We start from the raw sequence: 26,515 nt of genomic DNA, 5'->3' as shown, positions 1-26,515 counted from the left end.
GAGATTTTTTGTCTATTGCTGAGGAAAAAATGGTGTTAAAATGCTCCAGTTTTAACAGCATGCAGCCAAAAGGAGTATCATGTTCTTTGTAATTTATGCATCATGGTTTTATAAAGTTGCTAAAGGCATTAAGGCCTATCAATTTTTACGCTGGCATCATCAAAAGCAGAGGAAAACAAGGTTTTGCCATCTGTTAAAAATTTGCATCCCAGTTCTGACACTCTGGACTGCTGCAGGATGGTTGAGCTCCTGATGAAAATGCTGAGGTCTTCTCATTTTAACTCTCATCCAGACCTCTTCCTTCTACAGCCTGTGCCAGAAGGAGCAAAGAGTGCTTAGACCAAAAATCTTGGGTGGTGAATGTAGTAAAGAAGGAATTTCCTTTCGTACCACAAGGTCAAGGCAGTGGAGAGCTATAAACTGAGGTATCGTTAAATGACAAGTTCATTGTGTTTATTAGCATGTAGTACAGATATGCACTTTAATTTCCATTCCAGTAATTGCTTTTAGCTCATTAGGAATTAAATGAATTGAAAAGCGATGAATTAACATTCCACTTTGCATTTCTCTGTACCATTTAAGAGAAATACAGTTAACAAAATGGGATACATAATAATGTCTGCATGGCTCCAGATAAGGTTCGTTAGGTTCAGCACAGCTGAAAATCTATTTCAGAAGAAGGAAAGTGTCCCATCTTAGAAGGAAGATTAATTACATCTCCAAGGTTTGTATTTTTTGGTGCAGCTGATCTTGTGATGTCCTCTGAAAGCACGAGTCAAAGTTAATTCTGACATAAAGCAAATAGAACAGGTTTTGACCTTTCTTAATTTTAATGTCTTCATTTCGCCTTCAGAAACTCTTAATCTCTTCTGAGATCAGAAAGAAAGGCACTTTCGTAGCCAAGCTGGCACTTTCATTTCTTTCATTTTCTTCTCTAATTGGCTTCTCTAGGTTTGAGTGAAACTATGTCCTTTTGAAAGATTTAGGTTTAATTCTGCCTCAAAGGACCTCATAAGGATCATTAACTTTTGGAAGTGTACATCTAAATTCACTATTTAAAAAAAAAAAAAAAAAAAAAAAAAAAAAAAAAGAAGAGAGTGGACAAATGCCTCTACATGTTACAGTGTACATCATTATGGTGTTACAAATTATTTTACTATAACACATACTTTTCATTCTTGAAACTTTATTAGCTGCATATCTGCACAGCCTGCTACACTGGATGAAGTCACAAAATACAATGCATAAACTATTTTGGGTTTTTAATCTGATACGTGATTATAATTTCTTACACAGATTATGAACCACTATATGTTGATGGATTTGCATGACATATTGTAGACACATCTTTCAAAGAAAAGCCTGTTCATTTGATATTAACGCATTTATTAAAATATCAGTTGCAACACTTGGAAATAAAAATATTTTGATTGACTGCTGTATGTAGGCTACATTACAATTTACCTAAATTTTCAGCAATAACTCCAGTCTTGATGATTATGTCTGCTTTGGGCAACATTTTGCATTTTTGAGGCTACAGTTTAAGTGATTCATTTCTAGAATGATAGTAGGAAAACATTTGAAAAGATGTTAAGTGATTTTGTGGAGCAATTGTTTTGTCTCTGACCTTGTATTAAGCACTACAAATTTAGCAAAGGTAGCCTTTTTCTGTTTGCTTGTTTTAAACAAGGCACATGTCTTCTGCTGTTCTCGAGGAAAATTTCATGCTGAGCAAAATAGCTACCCTATGAAAGTAAAATTAATTCAATAGTTATTAGATTTGCTAAAAATGTGTAGACAGAAGCTCTGGAGATTGGATGGATAGTGCTACCTCCTGTATGCAAGCCTTTTCATCTTTTCCAGTCCTTGAAAAAAAATAAAAAATAATAATAATAAAAAATAAAAATAAACCAAAAGCTGAATGATTTTGCATTCTCCCTGTCCATTTTGTGTTCTTAACCAGAAGTCAAAGGAAAATATTATCCTTCAAGTTTTTTTTTTTTACAAAAAGATTTTACATTTCAGAAGTGACTAAATGAAACTTAACTGAAACATTACACAACCTTTTCCAACTCATGCAGACAGGGATATTTTCAGTTTGAAAAGAGGTAACTATAAATAAGTGAAAGAATTACAACAAGGGAGTCCATCAGCTTTCACAGAGGTAAACCTACAAAACTATAATGTTAAAAACAAACAGATAACGCTACCTCAGACCAAAGTATATTTAGAGTTACAACAAACTCCATTCTGAAATGGGTGTTTATAATAATTTGCTTTGACCAGAAATACCATAACTAAAACTGTAGTCGTGGAGGTCACTACCCAAAGAATTAAGGCGATTTGCACTATCTCTGTTTTCCTGTCACAGGGAGCTGTTGGAAGTTACCCACTTCAGGACAAAGTTGACTGGGTAAGCAGTAGCAGGCTTCTCTGGCAGGACAGTACTGACTTCAGCAACCATTTGTGCAAATTATAGGCCTAAATTGTTCACATGTTACCAAAGACAGAGCTGAAAAGTATGTTAGATTGAGCGGCATGCAGTTAAAGTGTGAGGTCATGGTGAAAGTTAGAAATTAAATACAATTATTTTTTAGTACATCTGTTAGTTACACAATGTCATTTTTAAAAAGGGTACATACAGTCTTTTCATGAACAGCTTGGAATTGTACCTGATTGTTAAACCACCTGTCAATTAAATGAAGCATTCTGAAAAGATTAATACACAAGCTTTTTGGGTATTTCCCATGTAAATTCTTCTCTCCCAAAGTGCCCATAGCAAGCTGTTTTTTGGTAGATTGGCCTCTTCAAATCCAGCTCCCTGAATGAAAAGAAAAAACACGACACTTTAATGTGTTTTGTGATTTAGACATCTCAGAGGGACAATCGGTATTATCCCTAGAATAAAGATGAAAAAAATTAGGCATTGTTTCGTTGCTCAGTCACCAAGAATTACGTCAGGAAATGTAGTGAGCTGATGGCTTCAATTTAAAGTGACAAGACAGTCAGCTTTCTTCAAAAGAAACAGAAATTAAGAAATTTAAGAAACAGACAATCGAGAAATTTCTTAACAAAGAGAAGGTAATACAGTTAAGCTTTATAAGCACTCCGATGCAGAAGCATTGCAATTGGAATAATGGTCAGGTATACCCATGCAAGCATGAGTGTATTTTGTGTTATTGTGAGCCTAATGCAGAATATTTTCCAGTGCTACTCTGCTAGAGAGACAATGTTGATCTCAAAAAAAGCAGGCAAAGATCTGGTGGACTGAGTAACTGTGGAGGTTTAAAACTGCTTATGTAGATGCACAGAGTCACTAGAACAGGGCATAACAATGACAATGGCTAGATAAATAATGAAGATGCAAGTCATAATTCCTGGGTTTTAGTCTGCATCATGTAGCAGATTGCAGCTATGCTAAATGTTTAGTCAAAGGTATCTACACAGATGTTTCTCTTTATTTCAGGCAAGGCCTGACATTTTCTTCTATTTGTGCTTCCTTCATTTGTTATTACTATGTTTAATTATCTTTGAAAGCACGTTTAAAATAGATGATTCATATCTTAAGCTGCTAGAGAGAAAACCAGCTGAGGAACAGCAAAGTAAGAAAAGAAGCACAAATACTAGCAGGATAGTTAAACCATTTTAGATGGTGAAGATGTTACATATTCTCAAACTTAAGGGGTCATTTATGGATCTTATGATGAACAGCAGCTAAGTCCTGCCTCAAATAACATTTTATGTAATGCAATCACATGCTTCAAGAGCCACTACAGTCATTTGTACTTGATTGTAATACAAAAACCATCAAAATGTGAGTTCCAACTAGACAAAAAGTTAAGACAGCATAAAACACTTTGGTGCTTAGTTGGTTAGAATTGGTAGCTAGCACCATGTAAAGGACTTTAATGCTTGTGAGGTAAATTTATCAAGGAAATAGTCACTAAACAATTATCTTGGTTTTGCTGGTTTCCTTCTCCTCTTTTTACTGCCTTCACCACTTCTAGGACTAAGATAACGTACTTTAAAAATGCAGTATTTTTTGTCTGTACCAAATCAAGGAAAGTGTCTGGGAACCTCCACACAAATTACTGATGGCAATGAACTGCCATAATTACAAAGGAAGAGTTTTAATTCTATTTGTAAACTGATAACATGTAGAAAACATTACCTAGCAACTTAAGTTGCTATAATGCTTTGCATTAACTCAGAATACATATATTAACAAGCAAACAAACAAAAACCTCAACTCTGCTCTTGGTATATATGTTCAGAAAACATTCTGTAAAGAACTGCAGAAGGTTGGCCTCACTGGAAAAATAACGACACCACCTGATAGTGAATTGGTATTGAGAAATGGCTCCCTTCTAAGGAAAAAAGAACCCTCATAATCAGATGTTGGCATTTCCCCCCTCATAGGCAAATACAATCAACATTCCTCCAGAATACATAGACTAGAATGATATTAATAGCTCCAGAGTGAAAAGAGAAGTGAATCATTAAAAGGGGTTTCCTCAAATAATGAGACATCAAACACAAATGTTAGCATTTCAGTACATAAGTTTTAAAACTTAGTATTGCTCAAAGTGACAAATACTCTATGGATGAAGTCAGATTCTTGCTGCTGTCTATCTCAGACTTGAGCTCCCATGTCAGATTCTACAGATTTTAGTAAGAAGTAAACTCACAGTGTGGCAGCTCCCTTAATAGAAAAAAAAACAGAGTATCTCTCTCAATTAGTTGTATATTTCACGAAACTTTTAAGAAGTCCTGACTGCAAAGTTTGGTGAAAATCAACCAGAAGATTCACTGTCCTCAGTGACTGTGTGGTAGCCTCAATGACTCATACATTTCTGATCACAACTGACTTTTCACTTCAAGACATCTCATCTCATGGCAGGATTTTTCTTCTCCCACCCCTCATCCCCTCATCTCTCCTTCCCCCCCACACATTTTTTTAAACACAAGATATTTCAACCTCGTAATGAGGCTTAAGAGAGTATTTAAGAAACCTCTATTCCATTTAAATTAAGTTTAGTTGACTTCAACAGGCTGCATAAAAAAGGTACAACTAGAGAGCGTCTCATTGTTCGGATTTTCTGATGGTTATATAACATAAGTTACACTTTGCTCTTTTGGAGAAGCTAGTACCTTAAAAGTGCTGCTTTCTCTTCTGGGCTAATGGTCAACATCCCCAGAAAAGCAACAGCAAACACCATTCTGCCACTACTGTCGTAAGGGAATGCACAGTTCTGTGCATGAGTAAGAGCAAATTACAGCACATAACTACCCACTCATTTCAAAGGGACTGCTTGTAAAGTGAAGACACCGGAATCTTGCTGTCTTGTGGCAGCTGACTTACAAGTTATTACCACCTAAAGATCAAACCCGGGAGTCCATATTTAACTGAGTACTTCTTTCAGTAAGAGGCAATATTTCTGATGCTCTCCAGATAAGTCTGGGACTGGGAGGCTTACACACTACATCTAATGCTAAATTTTAATTCTACTTAACCAAGCTTGCTACCACCTGACTAATGAACTGCACCATAGCACACTACCAGGGTTACTGGGAGATACGGCATTATATAATTCGGCCAAGTCTTACTTATTCAGAACATCTTGTGATAGGACTTGTGAATCAAGCTTTGTATGTTCTACTGAGTGCATGGGTCAGGCCACAGCAGAAATGACAGCAGCAATAGACATATGATGAAGGTGACTTCTGTGAGGTTAGGAGCCAGAAACATTAATATTAAAGTGTTTTAAAAAAGCTTTAAGAATAGGATTCCTTTCATCAAATACTAATAGCACACAAACCTTATGATAGCTCCAAGGCGTAGATCAAAGTTTTTCTGTACAATCTCGAGCAGCTCTTCTTCAGATCTGTCTGAGGTTCCATAATGAAACACTGAGATAGCAAGAGGATGACTCAGGCCAATAGCATATGATAGCTGTGGAAGACACACACATAACTCAGATGCAGTTAGAGTCCTTCCTACATTTTGTTTAAGAGAAATGAAAGATCTATCTTATTTAACAAGGGAAGATCATATGCACTTTTCTGTATATAGAAAGCTAGAAAATATGTTTAGGCTGTTTTTCTTTTATGCTAGGAAATCACCTATTTGCTTGATCAAATATTAGACCTGGATGACAAGCCTTAAAAGCAAAAGAGGTACCTTCTACATGCTCAGATACTGTCATTTTGCATCCTTCACCATCAGTTAGACTCAAGGACTTCAGGTCCCTGAGACTCCAGCTTCTGAGATCTACAAATATTTGTGTGTGTGTGTGTTTTGTTGTTGTTGTTGTTTTATTTATTTTTTTCCCAGAGGCAATTAAAAAGAAAAATGTATGTAGGATGGGACTAAAAAAAAAAAAAAAAAAAAAAGCTTTACATCTTCTTAAAGAACTTGTTTTCCCAGAACAACTTTTTGCATGCACTGTCTTCATCCAATACTTTCATGTACTTTTAAAAACACAATTATCAGAAACACACAAAGTAATCCAGGGAGTACTGCCTGCAATTTCATTATATTCAGCTCTATAACATCTTTCTGATGCCCAAGAATCACATTAGTTTCATTTCACCATAGCACAGTACTGTCAAGTTCTCTTGAAATCTATTTGCTTTTGTCATTCAATCTCTTTCCGAAACAGTCCTCCTGTACCATAGGCTAACACATGCTGCATTTTTGTTTTAAATCAGGATGCATTTACATGAAAATGTGTTTTGCTCAATTGTCAGTCACTAAGCAACACAAACCATTTCATTGCAGTTTACAGGTCTTCCTCACTGTGTCTGGTTTCTACAGACTTCAGGAAGCAATAGTCCAATGGCTCAGTTCTATCTTGGTACTTCTTAGTAACCCAGAATTGATTTTTGATAGAAACTGCCCCAATAATGCAAATCTTCCCTTTAGATAATTTTGAGTTGTTTAACAGTCAGTCAGTCTAGTCGTAAGTCAGTATAATGGTAAGCCTGTTTTTCATTAACAAATAGGCTGATAATTCTATATCATGCTAAATAAAAACTACATGGTATGTGTGATAATATACAGCTAATTAGCCTGCAGTTCCCATCATTATGCATTTTGCCTTTATAGTATTAAAAGCTGGTTAGTGTGGAAACAATGTCCATAGCAAAGCCAGCTCAATCATAAGCCTCAGTGGAGGCTGGCAGGGTCTTACAGTACAGCCACTACTGGGATGAAAACACATTTATATTTCCACTTGATAGATTTTTCCATGTTAATCTTTAATCCAGCCTTCTACGACTTAAAAGGACCTTTGCTCTTCTGTTCTCATCATCTTCTCTCTTCCTTTCTTCCCTTTATTGCTAATATCTGACATCTCCGTAGTTTGCTGTTTATGAAATTAATCTTGCCTTGTCTACTACAGTCAGGCTCAGAAACTTAAGGAGGGTTTCTCAGAGTTATGAAATAACAACATTCCCACCAAACTAATGAATTAAGACAGTGATATATGTACTCAGAAATGCCACTACAGATATGCATACCAAGAAGTCAGAAGTTTCTATTCTATCCCCTCATAAAAAAATAAATAATAATAAAAATAAAAAAAAAAAAGGTATCAGTAATTTCCTGGACATTTCTATGTGTGCTTGCTGTATTCCCAATCTCCCCTTTCCTTTTCTTACTCAAGACTTTAGGTTTAATCAGATATCAAACACATATACATTTAAAGCAAGGGGGTTTGTTCCTATTCAATATGTCTGAGTATTTTATCATTGATTTTAAACAGATTCAGTGGGCATGCTCCATGGAGAAGGTAAAGAACTCTAAACATACTTCTGCAACAAAGTATCAGCCAGATCTCTGTTATGTTTGAATGTATTAATTTGTCATACTGGGTTAAGGCTACTTGGAATAAACACGCAGGTATTACCAACTGCCTGGAAAAAAAAAAAAAAAAAAAAAAAAAAAGATTCTTTAGCATTTACTTTGGATTTGTACTTAACGGTGTAATTGTGTAAGTGTCAATAAAAAATTTCCTTCCATTTCTTAGACTTGGTAGTCTCCAAAATTCACGCCTTAGGAAGGAAGTGCATTTCTTCTGAGCATATAAGACTGATGAAAGTTGTTATTGTATTAAACTCTTTAAAAAGTCTTATATAATTGAATTTTGCTTTTAGTCATACCTCACACAATAATAGTATAACAGGAACCCACAACAGAGAACTCACAGTGACTTTTGGGTAATTTCAAATACAGCTTGAAGTGGTTTAAGCTACAAGCAATATGAATATTTAGAAGGGAAGATTGCGCAGCCACATCTAGATACTGCTAACGGAACTGTCTGTAATGTACAGTGCAACACAAGTTGAAGTGCTGGAAGTCCACGTGTATGGAGAAGATCACTTGAGTTCCCTGAAATAAAAGCAGCAATGATGCAGTACCCAGCAGCAGGGGTAGCAATAGAGCTGAAGAAGGAATACTACTGAGAACACACTCCTTGTTTCAGGTACTTCCTGTCCTGTGTCTTTGGCTTCCCTCACAGGGCTCCTTAATACTTTCCCAAGAGGAACATCCTGGAGACCCATTTTAGTATGGGACATGCTCTTCTGAGGCTGGAGTGGGACCGTGATTGTGGCATGTATTCTGAGGGAAAAACTGAAGAGACAGAATTTCTGTTATGGTGTATTACTTTCACAGTTGCTCATACCTGGATTAATACTCTTTTGCAGAGACCAGCTTTTACCAGAGATTTTGCAACCCAGCGAGCCGCATATGCTGCAGAACGATCTACTTTGGAAGGGTCTTTTCCAGAGAAAGCACCTCCGCCATGGGCTCCCCAGCCTCCATAGGTATCGACAATGATCTTCCTGCCAGTCAGTCCAGCATCACTCTGCAGGACAAACAATTGAATATTCACGAGACACAACAGTTTATCCAACCCCATGCTAGGTTACTAGGTACAACTTTATTTTGCATTTGCCACAGATACAACTCATTGTTCACAGTATCTATTTTCACATACAACTGTTTAATGACTGGTGTGTACATAACTGAAATTATTTTTGGGGGGGATGTACTAAACCATCTCTGCTGCAATAAGTTTAGAAAACTATTAAGAAAGTGACATAACTGAAAGTATCACAAAAAGTGTGCTCCCTTCAAATCAGCAATGTTGAAATACTGTCTCTGGATTGCTGACCAATGACTTCACTCAGTAACACTTGACAGAGGTGAAGAATTTAAAGATACAAAAGGCCTCGATGAACAACAGATCACATAAGACCTAAAAGGTTAACAAGCTTCACTTACATACACATACTAAAGAGGAAGCAATAGCTTCACAGGGCTGCATCTCAGTGCTGTCTAGCACAGGAGCACTGAAATATTTTACCTGACTTCATCCAACAGTTCACTGGCAGTACAAGGACTGCTTGATACTTCTTGCTTCTTCTCACCTGGTTACATCCCCTGTGATGGAAACTCACCATTGGCCTCCTTCCCATAACTTGATAAGATGATTTAACTTGTTCAACCAGCAAAAAATTACTGCCTTTCTGTGAGATTAGCAGAGCTAGTGACTTCAAGCTGTTAAACAAACTCTAGAGTGTCAAGAAACTCCATCCTAAAACAGCATTAACTTTTTAATTGTATTAACTTAGTTAATACTTAGTTAATACACTAACCTTAAAACTCCAAATAAGTAATATGGGAGTAAAGCTGATATTTATTCCTCAGTGAAAGCAGTATCCCTACATCATCCCAGTATGATCATGAGCACACCTTGTAACTTTAGTAATTTAATTCCTTACACAAAACTAAAAAGTTTTATACAACAAAACTTCTACGATTTCATAGTAATGACCTGCTTATTGGTACTGGCATGTGGAAACTGGAACACAAGTCAAATTCTAACGAGTAGCAAGGGGTTTAGTACATTAAGGGTTCCATTAACTTTTGTGAAGCTTTCTGAATGATTTAAATGTAGATGCTTGCTTATTTATATGTAGAAACTCAATTATAGAAGATGTAGTTATTTCTGCTTAATTATTATTATTTTATTTTTAGTGTTAAAGCAAAGAGATTCTTCCTGTCAGGCATTTTAGCATGTGACCTAAAGGATGACATTCAGACATTTAAAATACCTTCTGAGAGCAAGACAAAGTTCCAAGAATCTTTATGTTTGGCTATCCAAGCAAGAACAGCTCAGCTTAGATGCAAGCTGTCCAGTACTAAAACTCCAGTAGAATTGGCTGAAGCTTCCTTAAAAACATATATACTTTTTTATTTAAAGGTATAGCAGTGCAAGACAACATTTAGAAACGTGGCAACGTCTGTTCAAGCTTTCTGAATCCAAGCCTGTTTAGCCTTTCTTCTTTCAGAGTACCATACCTTAGGACCACCTTCTACAAACTTTTCACTTGGAAGCAGATGATAAATTGTGTGCTCATCAAGATACTTCTCTGGAATGACTTCTTTAACAACTTTCTCCATTAGCTCCTTCTGTATGTGTTGTAGAGGTACATCTGGGGCATGATGTACTGAAATCACAACTGTGTGTACTCGGATGGGTTCCATTGCTCCATTGCTGTCCTTGTATTCCATAGTGACCTGGAAAAAAAAAAAAAAAAAAAGAAATCACTGAATACTCAAGGTCAGCAGCACCTCTACAGTACTCTTTTTCAGGTAGAACACCAGTTTGAAATTTCAAAAAACCCACCTCATGGTTCTTTTCTTTGGGATAAGAAAAAAAAAAAAAAAAAAAAAAAGGAAAGCAGATGAAAATTAATGGATTGTTGCTGATGCTTAGTATCACTGTGGGAAAAGATACAGGAAGTGTTAAAGTACAATCACCAAAAGAGTTAAGTAAAGAATATAAAGGATATTACATGTATTTCCACAGAGATACAAAAAAAATCAGCCGGTATGATACAGAAGCCTAAGATTTCTACTGACAGATGTTAAACTCATTCAGTTTGGCATGGTAACATAACCTCAAATAGTAAAGCCAAATTAATTTTTGGAGAACCCTGCTGAAATGAGTAACTGTAGTTTATGATATAGTGGTCTGTATCTTTTGCTACATACTGCATGACTTTTATATACATGCAAATATATGGCATTGCTTCATCCTTAATACAGGTTTTCTTGTAGACTAAGAAGACCTCTACTTTTCTACTCTTCAAAAACGTTTGGATACATACACCCTGGCAGGCATATTCATGTGTTCTATGCGCTGCTGACAAAAGGAATGGACACAATCCATGTTGCACTGTAACAGCTGCAGCAGTATAACTCAATGCAGTTCATTCCCACTAAAGCAACAACAGTTAAGAATAAAACACTGTGCTGCCTTGGAAATGCCACATATATAGATTTCCTTTCCTCCCCTGAAGATTTCACAGCCTGGAAGAGAGATGACTTACTGCCTTTGAGACTGCCAAAGTATATCACTCTTACAGTGTGGCACAGTGACTCATCCACTCAGCTCTGCAACATGGCTGTTAGTGGCTCTGACCAATGATCAAATACAGCATATATAGGGTTTGACACAAGAGCAGGCCTGTTTTAACTGAGAAAACATGGAACTATCTCAATCCAGGATTCTGGAATACTGATGTTAGTTCAGAAAACAAACAAACAACAACAAAAACTGCTTGATGACAGTAATTTGTAGTACTTTGTTAATCTTAGTCTCCAGGGGAAAAGAAACAAAATACAAGTGTTATTTTGCAGAAAACTGCAAAGGCACTGACAGAACAGTTTAAACATCCCATATGTGCTACACACAGATGTACCTTGTGAAATTCACCCCACCTTGGAATATAAAACAGACACCACCATTTTTGGGAAAACAAACAAAAAAGAACAACATGAATTCTGGTTTAGCAGCAGACAGGGTAAGTGATTTCTGTTGTTACTCACCCTTAAAGTTTGTAAGCTTCTTTTTATGCTTCTACTTTACAAACCTGTGTTTTCCCATCTGGTCTAACCCAGGGCCATGTTCCATTCCGTTCCAGAGCCTTTATCCTTGCAGTAAGCTTGTGTGCCAGGAGGACTGTTAAGGGCATGCATTCCTCGGTTTCATCAGTGGCATAACCAAACATCAAACCCTGCATTGAAAAACGGAGAACTGTACTGAAAAACAGGGGAAAAAAGCCACATATTTCCATGTTCTCTTTGCATTTCTGCACCTGTCTTTGCCACACAGTACTTTAAAACTACCCAAGCCTAGAAATAGACAGCAGTAACATTCAAAGTGAATAAAACCAGTCTGAAATAACATTTATGTATCTTCATGCACAAGAATCAGAGTTACACCAAGATCTGGTTCCCAAGAGTGACTTCAACATCCATAAGAATCCACTGCAAAGGCTTAATAGACATAAAACTCATAAAGACTGCTCGGTCCTCTCGCCATTCATGGCAATTAAAATAATGTTACTTATGACGCCTGAGAAGCAGAGCCGGGCTACTCTTTGGACTTGAAAGACCAGCACTGCCACCTACTGATAAAAAGGTTAATTGTAGCTTTAACCAGTAAGGCCACTGGATACAAGCCACTTTCAATGAAGCTACTGATGGCTATGTTACTCTTCTCTTTCTTTTTTTCTCTCTTTTTTTTTTTCTTTTTTCCATTTCTAGTGACTAAGAGAGTGCACAGTATTTAGCCATTAATTCTTACAGTTTAATTCGTACAGTGGCTTTTAAGGCTCTGGTCCAACACAAATCTAACTGCTTGTGCATATACTAAATATGAGTAAGTGCCTGGAATGAAGTCCCATTACCTGATCCCCTGCTCCAATGTCATCATCACTCTTGCCATGGGAGACAGCATGCTTGATCTCTTTACACTGTTGTTCTAAGGCCACTAAAACTGTGCAAGTCTTATAGTCCAATCCTAGTGAAGGGAGTTTGGGAAAGTTAGGTCATATATTCTTCAAAGTTCAGGAACTGCTAGAGAAGCATTTTTGGAATATCTACTTATCTTGTCTAAGACTTTAATAACTCTAAGCATTTGACTTTCCTAAACTGTCGTCGCTTTGTATTGCTAACAGAAGCAGGCTGTAGCAACACATTTAACAGTCTCAAGATCTGGGCAAGTAAGAGGTATTAGTTGAAAATTTTGCTATTTAAACTGATGGGTGAAGTGTAGCTGTACAAGCTGCCCAACAAAAGCTTGTGATGTTGCTTAAAATCCTTTTGTAGGTTTATTCACCCCAAGCACAAGGAGCACCAGTGTCAAAGCTTTTACTGTACAAACCTGCAGATGTAACCATCTTCTGACATTTGAACAAACACGAGTTCTGCATCAAGGAGCAAGAGGTAGATAGCCCTTTCGAGAATAAGTCTTTTATGAATATGCCACCTTAAAATAGCTTCCCCAGTACCAGCTGTGGCACTAAAAAGTATATCCACCTCTATGCAGTTTTCTTGTAGGTCTGGATACACATTTCATTTTATTTTCAAGAGGACCATAAAAACAAGACTTTGGCCACATGCAGAACAGATCCAAAAATGAATGCAAGAAGGATCTCACTCACCTTTAGAAGAGTCATCATACCCTATCCTCTTAAGGGTCTCTCTTACAATTTGTTGGTAATCTACGATAGCCCGGGATGTGATCTCTCCACAAAGCAAAATCATTCCAGTTTTTGCTACACACTCTGCAGGGAAGAAAAAAAATACTGCTACTATCATTACAATTACACAAGAAGATTCTGAAGCAGGTTTTATAAACAAATATTTACTTATAGAGGAAACTCAGAAATGCCTTAGCGTAAGCGTAGGTCCATGTGCAGTTACTCTTCCCTTTAGCTGATACTAACATTAAAATCAGTGCACAAGGGGTCCATCTAATCCAACTACCCTATCCGGATAGTGGCCAGCACCAAATACCTATAAGAGCAAGTCAAGTCTATAGTGCTATGCTCCAAATGCTTTCCTGCTCTACATCAGTTTCAGCTCAGGAACTTGCTGAAGCTAGAGGGACATCATTTATTAACAGATGGCATTACCAATCTGACAGATTTCTGTTACATGAATTCACACAGTTGCTCTTAGCAACCATGAAAACTTTTAGCATCTACAGCATCCTGGAGTGGGAAGCTCCACAACTACATTACAAATTCTGTGCAGAATCATTTCGTATTGTTTCAAGCATCAATGCGGTCTTCAAATTTAATGTAATGCCTTTTACATTTTGTGCTAAACCATACTGCATTCAACCAAAAAAAAATCACCACACCAATACAACCTACAACTATATAGCTCTATTTCATGTCCCATTCAATCCCCTATTTTCTGAACTGAAGAGGTCTAGGCTATTCATTGAAAGACATTGCGTGGCAATGCTGTTACTATTTCCAGTGCTCTCTACAATCTTGCTATTGCCTTTCTGGGATGGATAAGAGGAACAGACTGCACACAGCATTCATAACAGGCAACCACAAATTTACATACTGGCTTAAGAATGTTCTCGGTTCCAATGTCCATTAGCTTCAGCGCAATCCCTAACACTCAGCATAGGCTTTTACAGCTACTGAGAACTGACTCTTTCCACAGAAATGTGTGTCTGTGACAACCCCCGTGTAATTGTACAACTTCTATGTGCTTGCAATGAATGTAGCCTTTAATATTTGGGGTTAAGTGTTCTCTCTTTCCCCTTACATAGGCCTATGCTGAATTTCATACGTCACTTTTACCATCATCTAATCTGAATAATTCTGTTTTCAAGGTTAAGTATTACAGGCAGGAATATGCTATAGGATTGTAGAGGTGTGGACTGCAGTATCACATAAAGACAATCAAGCTATCTTTACAGAATCACAGAATAGTCTAGGTTGGAAGAGACCTCCAAGATCACCGAGTCCAACCTCTGACCTAACGCTAAAAAATCTTCCACTAACCCATATCCCTAAGCTCTACATCTAAACGTCTTTTAAAGACCTCCAGGGATGGGGACTCAACCACTTCCCTGGGCAGCCTATTCCAGTGACTAACAACCCTTTCAGTAAAGACGTTCTTCCTAATATCCAACCTAAACCTCCCCTGGAGCAACTTTAGCCCATTCCCCTCATCCTGTCACCAGGCACGTGGGAGAATAGACCAACCCCCACCTCGCTACAGCCTCCCTTGAGGTACCTGTAGAGTGCAATAAGGTCGCCCCTGAGCCTCCTCTTCTCCAGGCTAAACAGTCCCAGCTCCCTCAGCTCCCTCATAAGACTTGTTCTCCAGACCCCTCGCCAGCTTCGTGGCCCTTCTCTGGAAAGTTTAGCTTAGATAATAATAAACTCTTGCCAGTTTAGCTTAGATAATCCACACAAACTGTTGAAAACAGTGCAGGGCAACCTTTTTTTCCTGTTTGCAAGAGGAATTAGCCTATACTGAATTATTGGGCTATATACCAGCTCACATGGTATCTCTGGATGACACTATGAACACAGCATGGTGGTCTCTAGTGAGAGTCTATCATATGACAGTAGCCCTAAACATATAGAGTACATCAAACCCAGGCAGTGATACCGCTCCAGCACAAGGTATCCAGATAACATTAGTTTCACACTCAGCCCTGTGCTCCTGCCCTACTGACTTGTGATGTTCTTCCTGCCTGCCTGACTGTACCAGACCACCTAAGTGTGTGAGGCAGGTATCATACTGTGATTCCTGTACTGGCAGAAGAGACCTTGTATTCCTGGTGTAAAGAGGAGAATAATGACTCTCATCTTATCCTCTGTGATCCCTACAAGCAGGGAAAGGCTTTCCAGAAGAATGCAAAGTTATGGAACCAGGAGAGTTGGAGAGGTGGCAAAATAAGGCTCCAGTCATCACCAATAGTTCCTAGAAACATTCCCAGGCTCGTAACAGCCACACGAAGCTTTGACAGTGATGCAAGACTTCATGGCACAAAGACACTTTTTTTTTTTTTAGTATGAGAAGAATGATTCATCTTGCTACCTAGGACCACTTCCCATCCTGACTGAAATTTAATGCAACTAAAAGAAAACATGGCTCAGGAACTGCACAATGGCTGCAACACATAACTGAGACCTAGCAACACTCCTGTTTGTTCTACTCAAGAGAAAGTTAACTTACAAGGTTTGGGGCTTTTCATGGGGGGGTTGATTTCTTAAATGCTTAAGCCTTCCCAAAAGAATATTTTGAACTCCACTACAAGGTAGGAATTTCCACTTCATTTTTATATTGTCATGGTTTATGGTTAGCTATTTTTTTCTCTTGACTCTGATTTGCTGAACACACTGGGAAGGATCTCTTATTCCCAAGAAAGCATTTGGCTTGCACTTAACCAGAGAGGAAGTAGAATACTGATTTTGCCTTGGGCTTTATGTTATTTGCACACCGTATTCTCTTGCTTGACTTTACTGCTATATCTTATGTTTGCAGCACATAGACAGACCAGCTCCCTCTTGCTGCATTGAGGCAGTGCCAGTGTAGTAATTAAGAACTTCATATGCAAAACTTGCTGATCATACAAGTCCAAGTGGCAAATAAAATTCAGAGAGCTTCAGATACATTTTTATATTGGTAGATAGAACCTAGTTTCAACTTCTCCATAAATTACATTTCATAGTTACATAAAATGTGGTGCTACAGTGACTTAGTATTTTTTAAAGCAAACTGTGCATCTGGTCAACCAATTATCTTTTCCAGACATACATTAATACTATACTCAAGTTTTCTGACTCTAGTCATCAGTTTTAATATTTTCCTATTCCCCCCTACCCCCCACCCCACCCCCAGCAGATCACAGGCATCAAGGATTTACCTATGTAATCATGTCACACTTCAGTCTCCTTTTTGATAAGACTAACTGATCTTGTTTCTCACATCCCTTATGACAAATTTTTAGTCCTTGTCATTTTTGCAGCATTTCTCTGTTACCAGCTCCAGCTTTTCAGCAGCTTTAGAAGCATAACTGCCTGCAATACTGAAATACATGCTTCAACAAGTCTAACGTAAACACTAAGCCCTCCCCCTACATCTTCTCACTGCTCACATCTATGCCTCATGGATCAAAAGAGATTTCTTAGACCAACTGCCACATTAGATCACAGTATTCCCAAGATGCTGTTGCTCCAACTATGGCCTCTATCACTTATTCTATGAAACAAATTGCTTTGCTCTCAAAGCCCCTTCGAAATATTCCCATTCTGCATTCATCCCAATCCTAAAAACAATAAGTTCTTAGCCTCCACTTTGATCAGAATCACATCCAAATGAACTGGTTCTGTAAAGGCACAGTAAGCACATATTTAGCACTCCTGGATTTTAGTTTTATTAATACATTTTACTCACTACATCAGAAAAATATCACTATATCAGAAAATGTGTCCTGACATATACCTTTCCTCAGTTCTCTTTTTCCTTAATTTCCCATTATCATTAGCCCTGATAATTACACTTTTCCCTGATACAAATGGAGTATTCTCCATACCAAAGTATTCTCCTCACCTATTTTCTACATTTCACCATCTTTAATTTGTACTGAAATGCTGTGTATTTCCTTTTTTTTTTTTTTTTTCTGTTCACGTTCTGCAGTCTTTTTCCTGTCTTCCCTTCTCCTCTGAGCCAGTACACAAGAACTGGCCTCTTGACTGACTGTTGAAGTGTTGACTGCCAGCCAACTACTGCAAGAATTTTGGATCACAGGATGTATTATCAACAGAGATTACTTGTTGTGCTTCATTAATCTGTTTTTCTATCTGCATTGAACTTACCACAGGCAACCTTGGCATCTGGATCAATACTGAGATGAGCATCTAGAACAGCATCACTTATCTGATCACACATCTTGTCTAAAAGAAAAAAAAATAAGAAACACATAACATTTATTTTTGTGATGAAAACTGAAAAGTAATTTCTTAGTAAAATTTCATTTACAGTGGCCAAGAGACCTCTGTTTATAAAATATCTGCCAAGAGGCCATTTTAACAACTTAAATTCTGAACATGTCTTAGCCTGTGTTTACAACGCTCCTTGAGTCAATTCTAACCAACGTATTACTATCATCATATGCAAGGACCAGCAGCCTGCTGGGTCAGGGACAAAGAGAAAGGCCTGCAAAGGCATCCTGGAATATTAGTTTTAGAAGAAGAGCTGTAAGAATATGTTCTGAGGATGTATTTAAGATAAGCTCTTTCAGTAGGGGGTTTGCATTCATACCCTCTTTATTGTGCTTTATTGAAGCACCCATTTTGATCTTCATCTTATAACTGTCACTTATAACACCACTTCAAATGGTGTTTATCCCACTGGTAGTTTATCAATACTTCCAGTGGGGATCTCATGTGTCAATTTTTTTGGATGGGAAGAGGCATTGTTCTCCCTACAAACAGGTGTGTCAGCTTGTAGCCCACTCCTGCCATTATCCACTCTTTTCCAACTCATTTGAGTTTAGAAAAGAATCTGCAAATACTGTCTCAGGGTCTTGGTCCTTTTTTTATTATTATTATTATAAGGACAAAAGCACTGGAGAAAAAAGAAATACCTATTCTGCCTATAGCACCTACTACTTATTTTATTTTACTAGTAAGACCTGAATATGCCAGTTTTCTTTTCACTGTATTGATTGCTTTGTTAAAGTTAGTGTGCAAATTAGAGGACAAACTGAGATTCTTTGTCTCAACTGAAGCAGGTAAAAGCAATCCATATTACTTTTTCAAAAGTACAGCTTTGAAATGTTGAATATATGCAGAATCAACCTGAGGAATATGCATTAATCTTAGAATCATTGAATCATTAACACTGGAAAAGCCCTCCAAGATCATCTGGTCCAACCATCACCCTATCACCAGTGTCACCCACTAAACCATGTCCCTAAGCACCACATCCAACTTGAACACCCCCAGGGACAGTGACTCCACCACTTCCATGGGCAACCCAGTCCAGTGCCTGACTGCTCTTTCTGAGAAGAAATGTCTCCTCATTTCCAACCTGAACCTCCCCTGGCACAACTTGAGGCCATTCTCTCCTATCCTATCACCAGTTACCTGTGAGAAGAGGCCAAACCCCAGCTCCCCACACCTTCCTTTCAGGTAGCTGTAGAGAGCAACAAGGTCTTGCCTGAGCCTCCTCTTCTCCAGACTAAACAACCCCAGTTCCCTCAGCCGCTCCTCACAGGACTTGTGTCCCAGGCCCTTCACCAGCTTCGTAGCCCTTCTCTGGACATGCTCCAGGGCCTCAGTGTCTTTCTTGTAGTGAGGGGCCCAAAGCTGAACACAGCACTCGAGGTGTGGCCTCACTAGAGCAGAGTACAGGGGGATGATCGCCTCCCTGGTCCTGCTGCCTACACTATTCCTGATACAAGCCAGGATGCCGTTGGCCTTCTTGGCCACCTGGGCACACTGCTGGCTCATGTTCAGGTGAGCATCAATCAGCACCCCCAGATCCCTTTTCTCTGCACAGATTTCCATCCACTCTGCCCCAAGCCTGTAGTGCTGAATGGGGTTGTTGTGACCAAAATGCAGGACCCAGCTCTTAGCCACGTTGAAACTCATACCATTGGCCTCTGCCATCAATCCATTCTGTCCAGGTCCCTCTGCAGGGCCTTTCTACCCTCCAGCAGATCGACATTTCCCCCATACTTGGTGTTGTCTGCAAACTTACTGAGGGTGCAACTCAATTCCCTCATCCAAATCATCAATGAAGATATTAAAGAGGATGGGCCCCAACACCAACCCCTGGGGAGCACCACTCATAACCAGTCACCAGCTGGATTTCACTCTGTTCACCACTAATCTCTGGGTCCAGCCATCCTGCCAGTTTTTAACCCAGCAGAGAGTGTACCCACCATCATTACAACAACAAAAAATTGTAAAGGCATTCAGCTATACAACTACACAGCTGGATCTACAGCATTGTCTGAATCAATAAGCCAGGTGCCTTTATTGTTTGCAAGTTTACATAATTATCTATGTAATTATCTGTGTTATTGTTGCTCTCTTGTGGGAATATCATTACATTTGCAGGTAAACTAGAGGGCCCAAAGATGAAGCTAATGAAGGAGGAGCATAACTGAATGTCCACCTTAAACTACTTATTTACTTTCAATCTTCTTTGAAAGAAAACACATAAGAATGAAATTGTAAAATAAGAGTTATTCTATACCCCAAAAGATCTGTAATTCAATGCAAAGTTTAAGGCTTAAAGTGAAGTTAATATGAGAATTGCATAGTATAGAGTGATGGAAGGGACCATCACCAGGAATGATGGAGGGTTCATTCAGAAGGGACCTTTAAAGATCACTTCAGAGCTAACCAAAAGTTAATGCATATAATAAAGGACATTATCTTCTTGAACACCAACTGGCATGGGGGCTCCAACCACCTTGCTATGAAGCCTGTTCCAGTGTTTGCCCATCCTCATGGTACAGAATTTCTTCCTAATGCCCAGTCTGAACTTCCCTGGGATAGCTTTGTGCCATTCCCTCCTGACCTGACATGGGTGACCAGGGAGCAGAGAGCGGCACCTCCCTCTGCGCTTCCCCTCCTCAGGGAGTCGCAGAGAACCATGAGGTCACCCCTTGATCTTCTCTTCTCCAGAATGGACAGCTCAAGTGTCCTCACAGGACATTCATAAGTAAGAGACCACATTTAAACTCTTCAGAAACCCGTCAGTTCACAAAGCCCTGTTAAAGGAAGCTAATAATTCAATTAATCACTATAGCTTATGCACATTAGGACAATTACTTTTCATTTGGGAATTTAAAATTTGGATTTCACAGGCCAGAGCTGGTAACACCCCGTGAGCCAGCGTTTGGCCGAAAGTTTGGCCAAATTCACAAAAACTGGCCAAATGGCCAAGGAGCCCACGTGAAGGCATCTCCCACCAGCTGCAGGCCCTGCAGGCCGCACTGCCATGGCACTGTAGGCTGAGTTGTGCCCAGGATGTTTCAGCCCTGTTCCTGCCCCCATGTGCCCAATTCCTTGTCCAGCAGCAGCTCTGGAGGTGACACCTCCTCTGGCCACCCCCATCCCAGGGGCTTCCCTTACTCCTCGCAGAAAGCTTGTGTTTGTTGACAGAGCTGGCCGCACATTCAATTTCCACGACTGTGCTAACAGCTAGTTCTAGCGGCCCATTGATTTTAGACTTACAATTTAGGTCACTTAAATTACATGAGAGTTAACTTTCATATCTCTCAGTCTTCCAAATAACAAATATGTACTTTTCACTTTTTCTCTGAAAAGAGACTTACAGTGTGTTCAGCTTTCCTGCAGATATGCAAAAACTGCTATTTCAATTCTCTTAACAAAATGGTACAACTTCAAACATACTTTAAAAGAAAGGAAATGTGAAACATGCTAGCCTGTAACTTTGAACAGATGAACATTTGCATTAAAACTACCTCAAATACAAATTAAAACGAGGCTAAAAGCAAACCACAGTTTCTAGCCTTTACTGGGCTCTTCAGTCACATCACCCCAGACATAGGACCTTGCGCTTGTTCTTGTTCAACTCCATGCAATTCTTGCTTGCCAACTCTTCCATCCTGTCCAGGTCCCTCTGTGATGGTTCTCCCTTGCAACATGTCCACCTCACCACCCAGTTTAGTGTTAGCAGCAAACTTATGAGGGTACGTTCAATCTCATTTGTCCGGAATTATGAAGATATTGAACAGCATAAGGCCCATCACCATGAGGCCCTGGCAGGCCCCACTTGTGAAAGGCTGGCAGCCTGCATGAAAGACATCAATCACCACTCTCTGAGTGTGGTCTGCTAGCTAATTTCCAACTCTCAAACCACACATCCCATCTGTACCTTGCCGGTTTGTCTAGGATGAGACTCCTGGAAACAGTGTTGTGTTGGCTCTTCCCAGTCACCTATTTCATTTGGCTTATAATTGTTTCTAAGTGGACTTGTTCCATTACCTTCTCAGCGTCTGAAGTAAGACTAATGGCCCTGTCGTTTCCTGGATCCTCTGTGAGGCCCCTTTTGTAGATGGGTGTTACCTTTGCCCTCTTACCCTACTGAAATTTCTTGCTAGAATGTTTACTTACAGGATCAGAAACATGGTCGATTATGTAAACTATATTGTACCATCACTGATTAAAAACTGACCACAGTTTGATGACACAAGGACATAAGATGAAAGACAGAAACATCATGTGGTCATAATTTCAGACCCAGAAATTATATTTAAAATCCAGTGTAAAATCAGTAATGCCAAGTTCCAAAGTTTATTAGATGGCAAATATGCCAACTGCCCTGAGTCAAACTGAGCCCTGGAAGTTGCAAAATCGGTTCATGCCACAGAATCTTATGCTCAAGCAGAAACGGCATAACCTGGAACAACTGATAAGTTTTATTGCCTTCAGCTATATTGTAATGCCCCATTACAACACACAGCATAGAGTTTTAAAGCAAACAAGTGTTTTGCAGTGGTTCTAGATGTGATACACTACATGCTGCAGTGGTTTTGCAGCTCTTGGACTATTCACTAGGGGCTGGGCAGACAGATGTGGCACTATAACTGGTCTCACACTATGCCATTCCCACACAGAAAACTGCAGTCCTGAGAACATAGATACACAACAAAAACTCAGATGCAAATGTTAAGTGCTTGCCATCACCCTTATTTTCTTACTATTAGGCTTTTTGTCTTTTATTTTAATATGGAAAGAAGCAATTTAGCCTTAACATTAAAATGATCCTTCCGAAAGTTGAAATAAAAGGAACTGTTGCTACCTTTACTGCAAATATAAATCACTAGTATTTATGTTGAAGGTCCAAACTTTCTCTACTCCATCAGCTGACATAGCTTCTAGATGCACATTTGTCTAAACAAAGCTGTGTGGAAAATAACTGATTTTAATGAACAGTAATTAGAGCTAAAGCATTGTCTTTCAGTCCCAGACCCTGGAAAATAAACTAGCTTTGTACCGCCTACAGCATATGTAAACTTGCATTAAGGAGAGCAACGTGGCAAAACAGCTATATTTAGTATCTGGGAGGCAGCTCTCAAGAAAATCAAAGCTCAATGTTTCACGTTTCAGAAATTGAGATAAACGATCACCTATGTAAAAAACATATTTTTTTTCATTGCAAAACTACAGAAGCAATCAATGCACAGTATATGTGGCAGCTCTAAGTCTGCTTGCAGAAGATGTCTCCAGACTTCTTCCTCTCAAGCAAAAGTTTAAAGCCCTCTCTGCCAGATTATGTTGCATACTAAACAAAAACACAAATCTGAAGTCTATTCAAAGTAATGAATTGGTTCTTGTTTTTCTCCATGAGGGAAGATATTATTGAACTCCCATCAAATAGCATTCTTCAGTGCAAGTATTAATAAAAGCAAAGTTTTAGTCAGTATTTTGACTTACCAGAATGTCCTTCAGCAACAGACTCTGAGGTAAAAAGAAATCGTTTTTCTTTTTTTGAGGTATGACTTGACATGTCTTAGTATTTTTAGGGAGCCTGCAAATAAGAAAGACCCAAAGCAACTGCGGAACAAGCACAGACAGAACATGAGGTGGAAAGGTTAACGTATCTATGCAAACAGCCGACGTAATTGCTTCCGCGTGTTTGTTCCTCAGAAGATTAAGACTGATCTTTGTGGATTTTAAAAAGCATTGCTACAGAAAATTCTTTCATAAGACTTTTGTGTTTGATTAACCTTGGTCCTGTTAAACTCTGCAGAAGTGTTCTCATTAAGTTAAACGTGAAGGATAGTTAAGCCAGAGTTTAATACTTTTGCACACTTCCCCAAGCCTCCATTCTTACTTTCTCCTAAGTGCTAAGTAAAAAGCACTTCAAGATTTAAAAGCACAGAGATTTTATCTCAATTTGTAAGGGCAAATGGAGTTTTGTCTTAGGCATAATATCCATACATTGTACTTAGCTTCAGTAATGAACTGTGCAGAAATGTATCTCTTTTTATATGAGAAGATATGTTTACAACAGCTCCAGGTGATAAGCTGTGGTCTTCTTCTCAAATACCACTTTTTTCACTAGCTCAGCGAAGAGTTACATATATATAGCAACCAACAGCATGGTCTGTAGAGCCAGTAGTAAAGGCAGTAGGTTCATTATAAATTACCTTGAATTCTGAGACTAAAGGCTTTGCCCTTGCTCAAAAAAATGTAAACTTGTATATGGTCAGGCTTTCTCAGTTCATTTTACAGAATCCTCTTCTCCTACTGTTTGCCTTGATGAAGAGATACACTAGGGAACAGCTGGATTCGAGATATCTAAAAAAAGCAAGCAAGCTCTGCCCTTTTGGAAGCACTGTTTAATTTTAGCATTTTTTGGAACGCATTGCAATTGCACTCTGGAACACTGAAGTACAACACAGGGCCACAAAGCTACTTAGGAAACAGCAGGTGTGTCTGATCTTAAAAACCCCTGTTCCCACTGCAGTTCACTGCTGCAATGTATCATGTTCAGCTCAGCTTCAGTAAATCAGCAGCCATTTCCAAAAGCCTTGCTCCATGACCTAAGCATGTTATACAGCAGCAAGAGGGGTACTGAGATGCAGGTGGAGAGCTACAACCAAATGCCTTATTGGCCGTCATGAACAAAAGACATCACTCACCAGGCCACCAAGAAATATCTCGTAAGGGGTGTCTGTTCATTCTGCAAAGGCTTCACTGATAAGCAGTGTGTCTTTCACTTCACGACACATCTTCCCATTTATGAGATATATGTGGTAATAAAAGCAGGAATGAATATATACCACTTAGACAAATGAGCCAAAACCAACCGCATGCTTTTTTTTTCCCCCCCACATATTTTACCTCATTGTAAGCTTGTTGCCACTGCATCTGTGTATTTTATGTTGCTATATATTTACATCCTGAAAGTGCGTACTAGATTTCCAGAAATAACTGTAATTATTTAGGGATTATGTAGTGAAAACCACCACTCTGCTTGAGGCAGAGTGATAAGCGAAGAAGAGGAAGCAAAAGACCACCTGCACCCATTTAGGTTTTGCCTTTTTTTTTTTTTTTTTTTTTTCCATTATTAATCCTAGGGGCAAAAGTTTTCAGCACTAAAGAGCACTTGTTCTCAGAAAGACGATTGCTCATGTGTGTGTGAAGGAGAACAATAAAGACTTTACACCACAGTTAATGATTATCAGAAACGCCCTTTGAAGTTCATTAACTCACTTATTTTATTTTGTTGCCTCTCTTTAGTTTTAAAAAAGTTCATTATAATACCATACAAAAACAAACTAGTCACAGAGATATGTGTTCTTGGAAGGATATCACTTCTGTGAAATACTCTGAGCTCAAGTTGCACATTCTGCAAATCAGTTCATACAAAGCACCTAAAAATGTTCACATGAACAATTTCAGTCTCCTCCATCATGAACTGAGATTACACTACATTCTAAAATATTGGTGCTTTACTTGTCTCTTACACTCTGTTCTCATTCAACACATGCTCCTCAGCATGTTTTACCTTGTACACCTTGCACACTCAAACTCCATCCATGAATGGTGAAGGGAAAAAAAAAGATACAAAAAGCAGAGTTAACCTTTGTTAACCTTTGGAAGTGAGCAACTAAAAAGTGAGTGACCAAGGGCAAAGGAGAAACCAGGACAGAGCAGAGAGATGCCAGGCCATGAGACATGGAAGAGCAGGAGGATGATGAGGAAAAAGGAGTCCCAAGAGAAGTTGCCTGAACAAGACTAGAGCAAATAGACACCCACACAGAGCAGATTCACAGAAGAAGACACAGGAAGACGTACACCTCTGAGAGGACTACAGGCAGCAGAGCCTGTTTCTGAGCTGTGGAGTAGGACAGGCTGGAGAGTTGGGCAGAGAGGAACCTGACGAGGTTCAACAAGAGCAAATGTAGAGTCTTGCACCTGGGGAGGAACAACCACATGCATCAGTACAGGTTAGGGGCTGAGCTGCAGGAGGGGAGCTCTGTAGAGAAGGACCTGGGGGTGGTGGACAGCAGGTTGGCCATGAGCCAGCAGTATGCCCTGGTGGCCAAGAAGGCCAATGGGATCCTGGGGTGCATTAAAGAGCATGGCTAGCAGGTTGATGGAGGTGATCCTGCCTCTCTACTCTGCCCTGGTCAGGCCACATCTGGAATGCTGTGCACACGTCTGGGCTCCCTGGTACAAAAAAGACAGGGATCTTCTAGAGAGAGTCCAGAGAAGGGCCACAAAGATGATTAAGGGCCTGAAGTATCTCCCATACAGGGAAAGGCTAAGAGACCTGAGTCTGCTCAGCCTGGAGAAGACTGAGAACTGATCTGATCCATGTTTATAAATATCTAAAGTGTGGGAGGCAAATGGAGGGGGCCAGGCTCTTTGCAGTGCTGCGCAGCAATAGGACAAGGAGCAATGGCCAAAAACTGAAACACAGGAAATTCCACACAAACATGTGTAAGAACTTCTTTACAGTGACGGCCACAAAGTGCTGGAACATGCTGCCGAGAGAGGTTGTGAAGTCTCCTTCTCTGGAGACATTCAAGACTTGCCTGGATTCTTTCCTGCTCTACCGACTGTAGGGAACCTGCTTTATGTAGGAGCGTCGTACGCACAGGGGAGGTGTTGGCTAATTGGT

At 39.2% G+C, this 26,515-nt stretch overlaps 1 protein-coding gene across 2 annotated transcripts; it reads right to left on the bottom strand.

The window, feature by feature from the left end:
• Window positions 1-426: 426 nt before the first annotated feature.
• On the bottom strand, window positions 427-24,051 carry LOC118156212 (S-adenosylmethionine synthase-like). 2 transcript variants are annotated; one of them, XM_035310083.1, is made up of 10 exons: window positions 24,033-24,051; window positions 23,317-23,410; window positions 17,716-17,793; window positions 13,522-13,644; window positions 12,766-12,878; window positions 11,947-12,090; window positions 10,370-10,588; window positions 8,688-8,870; window positions 5,820-5,953; window positions 427-2,821 (listed from the first exon to the last, which is right to left on the bottom strand). In XM_035310083.1, exons 2-10 carry the CDS (start codon window positions 23,387-23,389, stop codon window positions 2,719-2,721), a joined length of 1,170 nt encoding a protein of 389 aa, XP_035165974.1. In that variant the 5' UTR covers window positions 23,390-23,410; window positions 24,033-24,051; the 3' UTR covers window positions 427-2,718. The 2 variants fall into 2 exon arrangements, with proteins under 2 accessions (XP_035165974.1, XP_035165973.1); XM_035310082.1 differs by lacking the exon at window positions 24,033-24,051 and having other exon boundaries at window positions 23,317-23,459.
• Window positions 24,052-26,515: the final 2,464 nt, after the last annotated feature.

This window comes from Oxyura jamaicensis, chromosome Z (genome assembly GCF_011077185.1).
Source record: "Oxyura jamaicensis isolate SHBP4307 breed ruddy duck chromosome Z, BPBGC_Ojam_1.0, whole genome shotgun sequence".
Classification (NCBI taxonomy): Eukaryota; Metazoa; Chordata; class Aves; order Anseriformes; family Anatidae; genus Oxyura; species Oxyura jamaicensis.
Note: the sequence above shows the minus strand (reverse complement) of the source record. Positions and strands in the feature narration are given on the sequence as shown.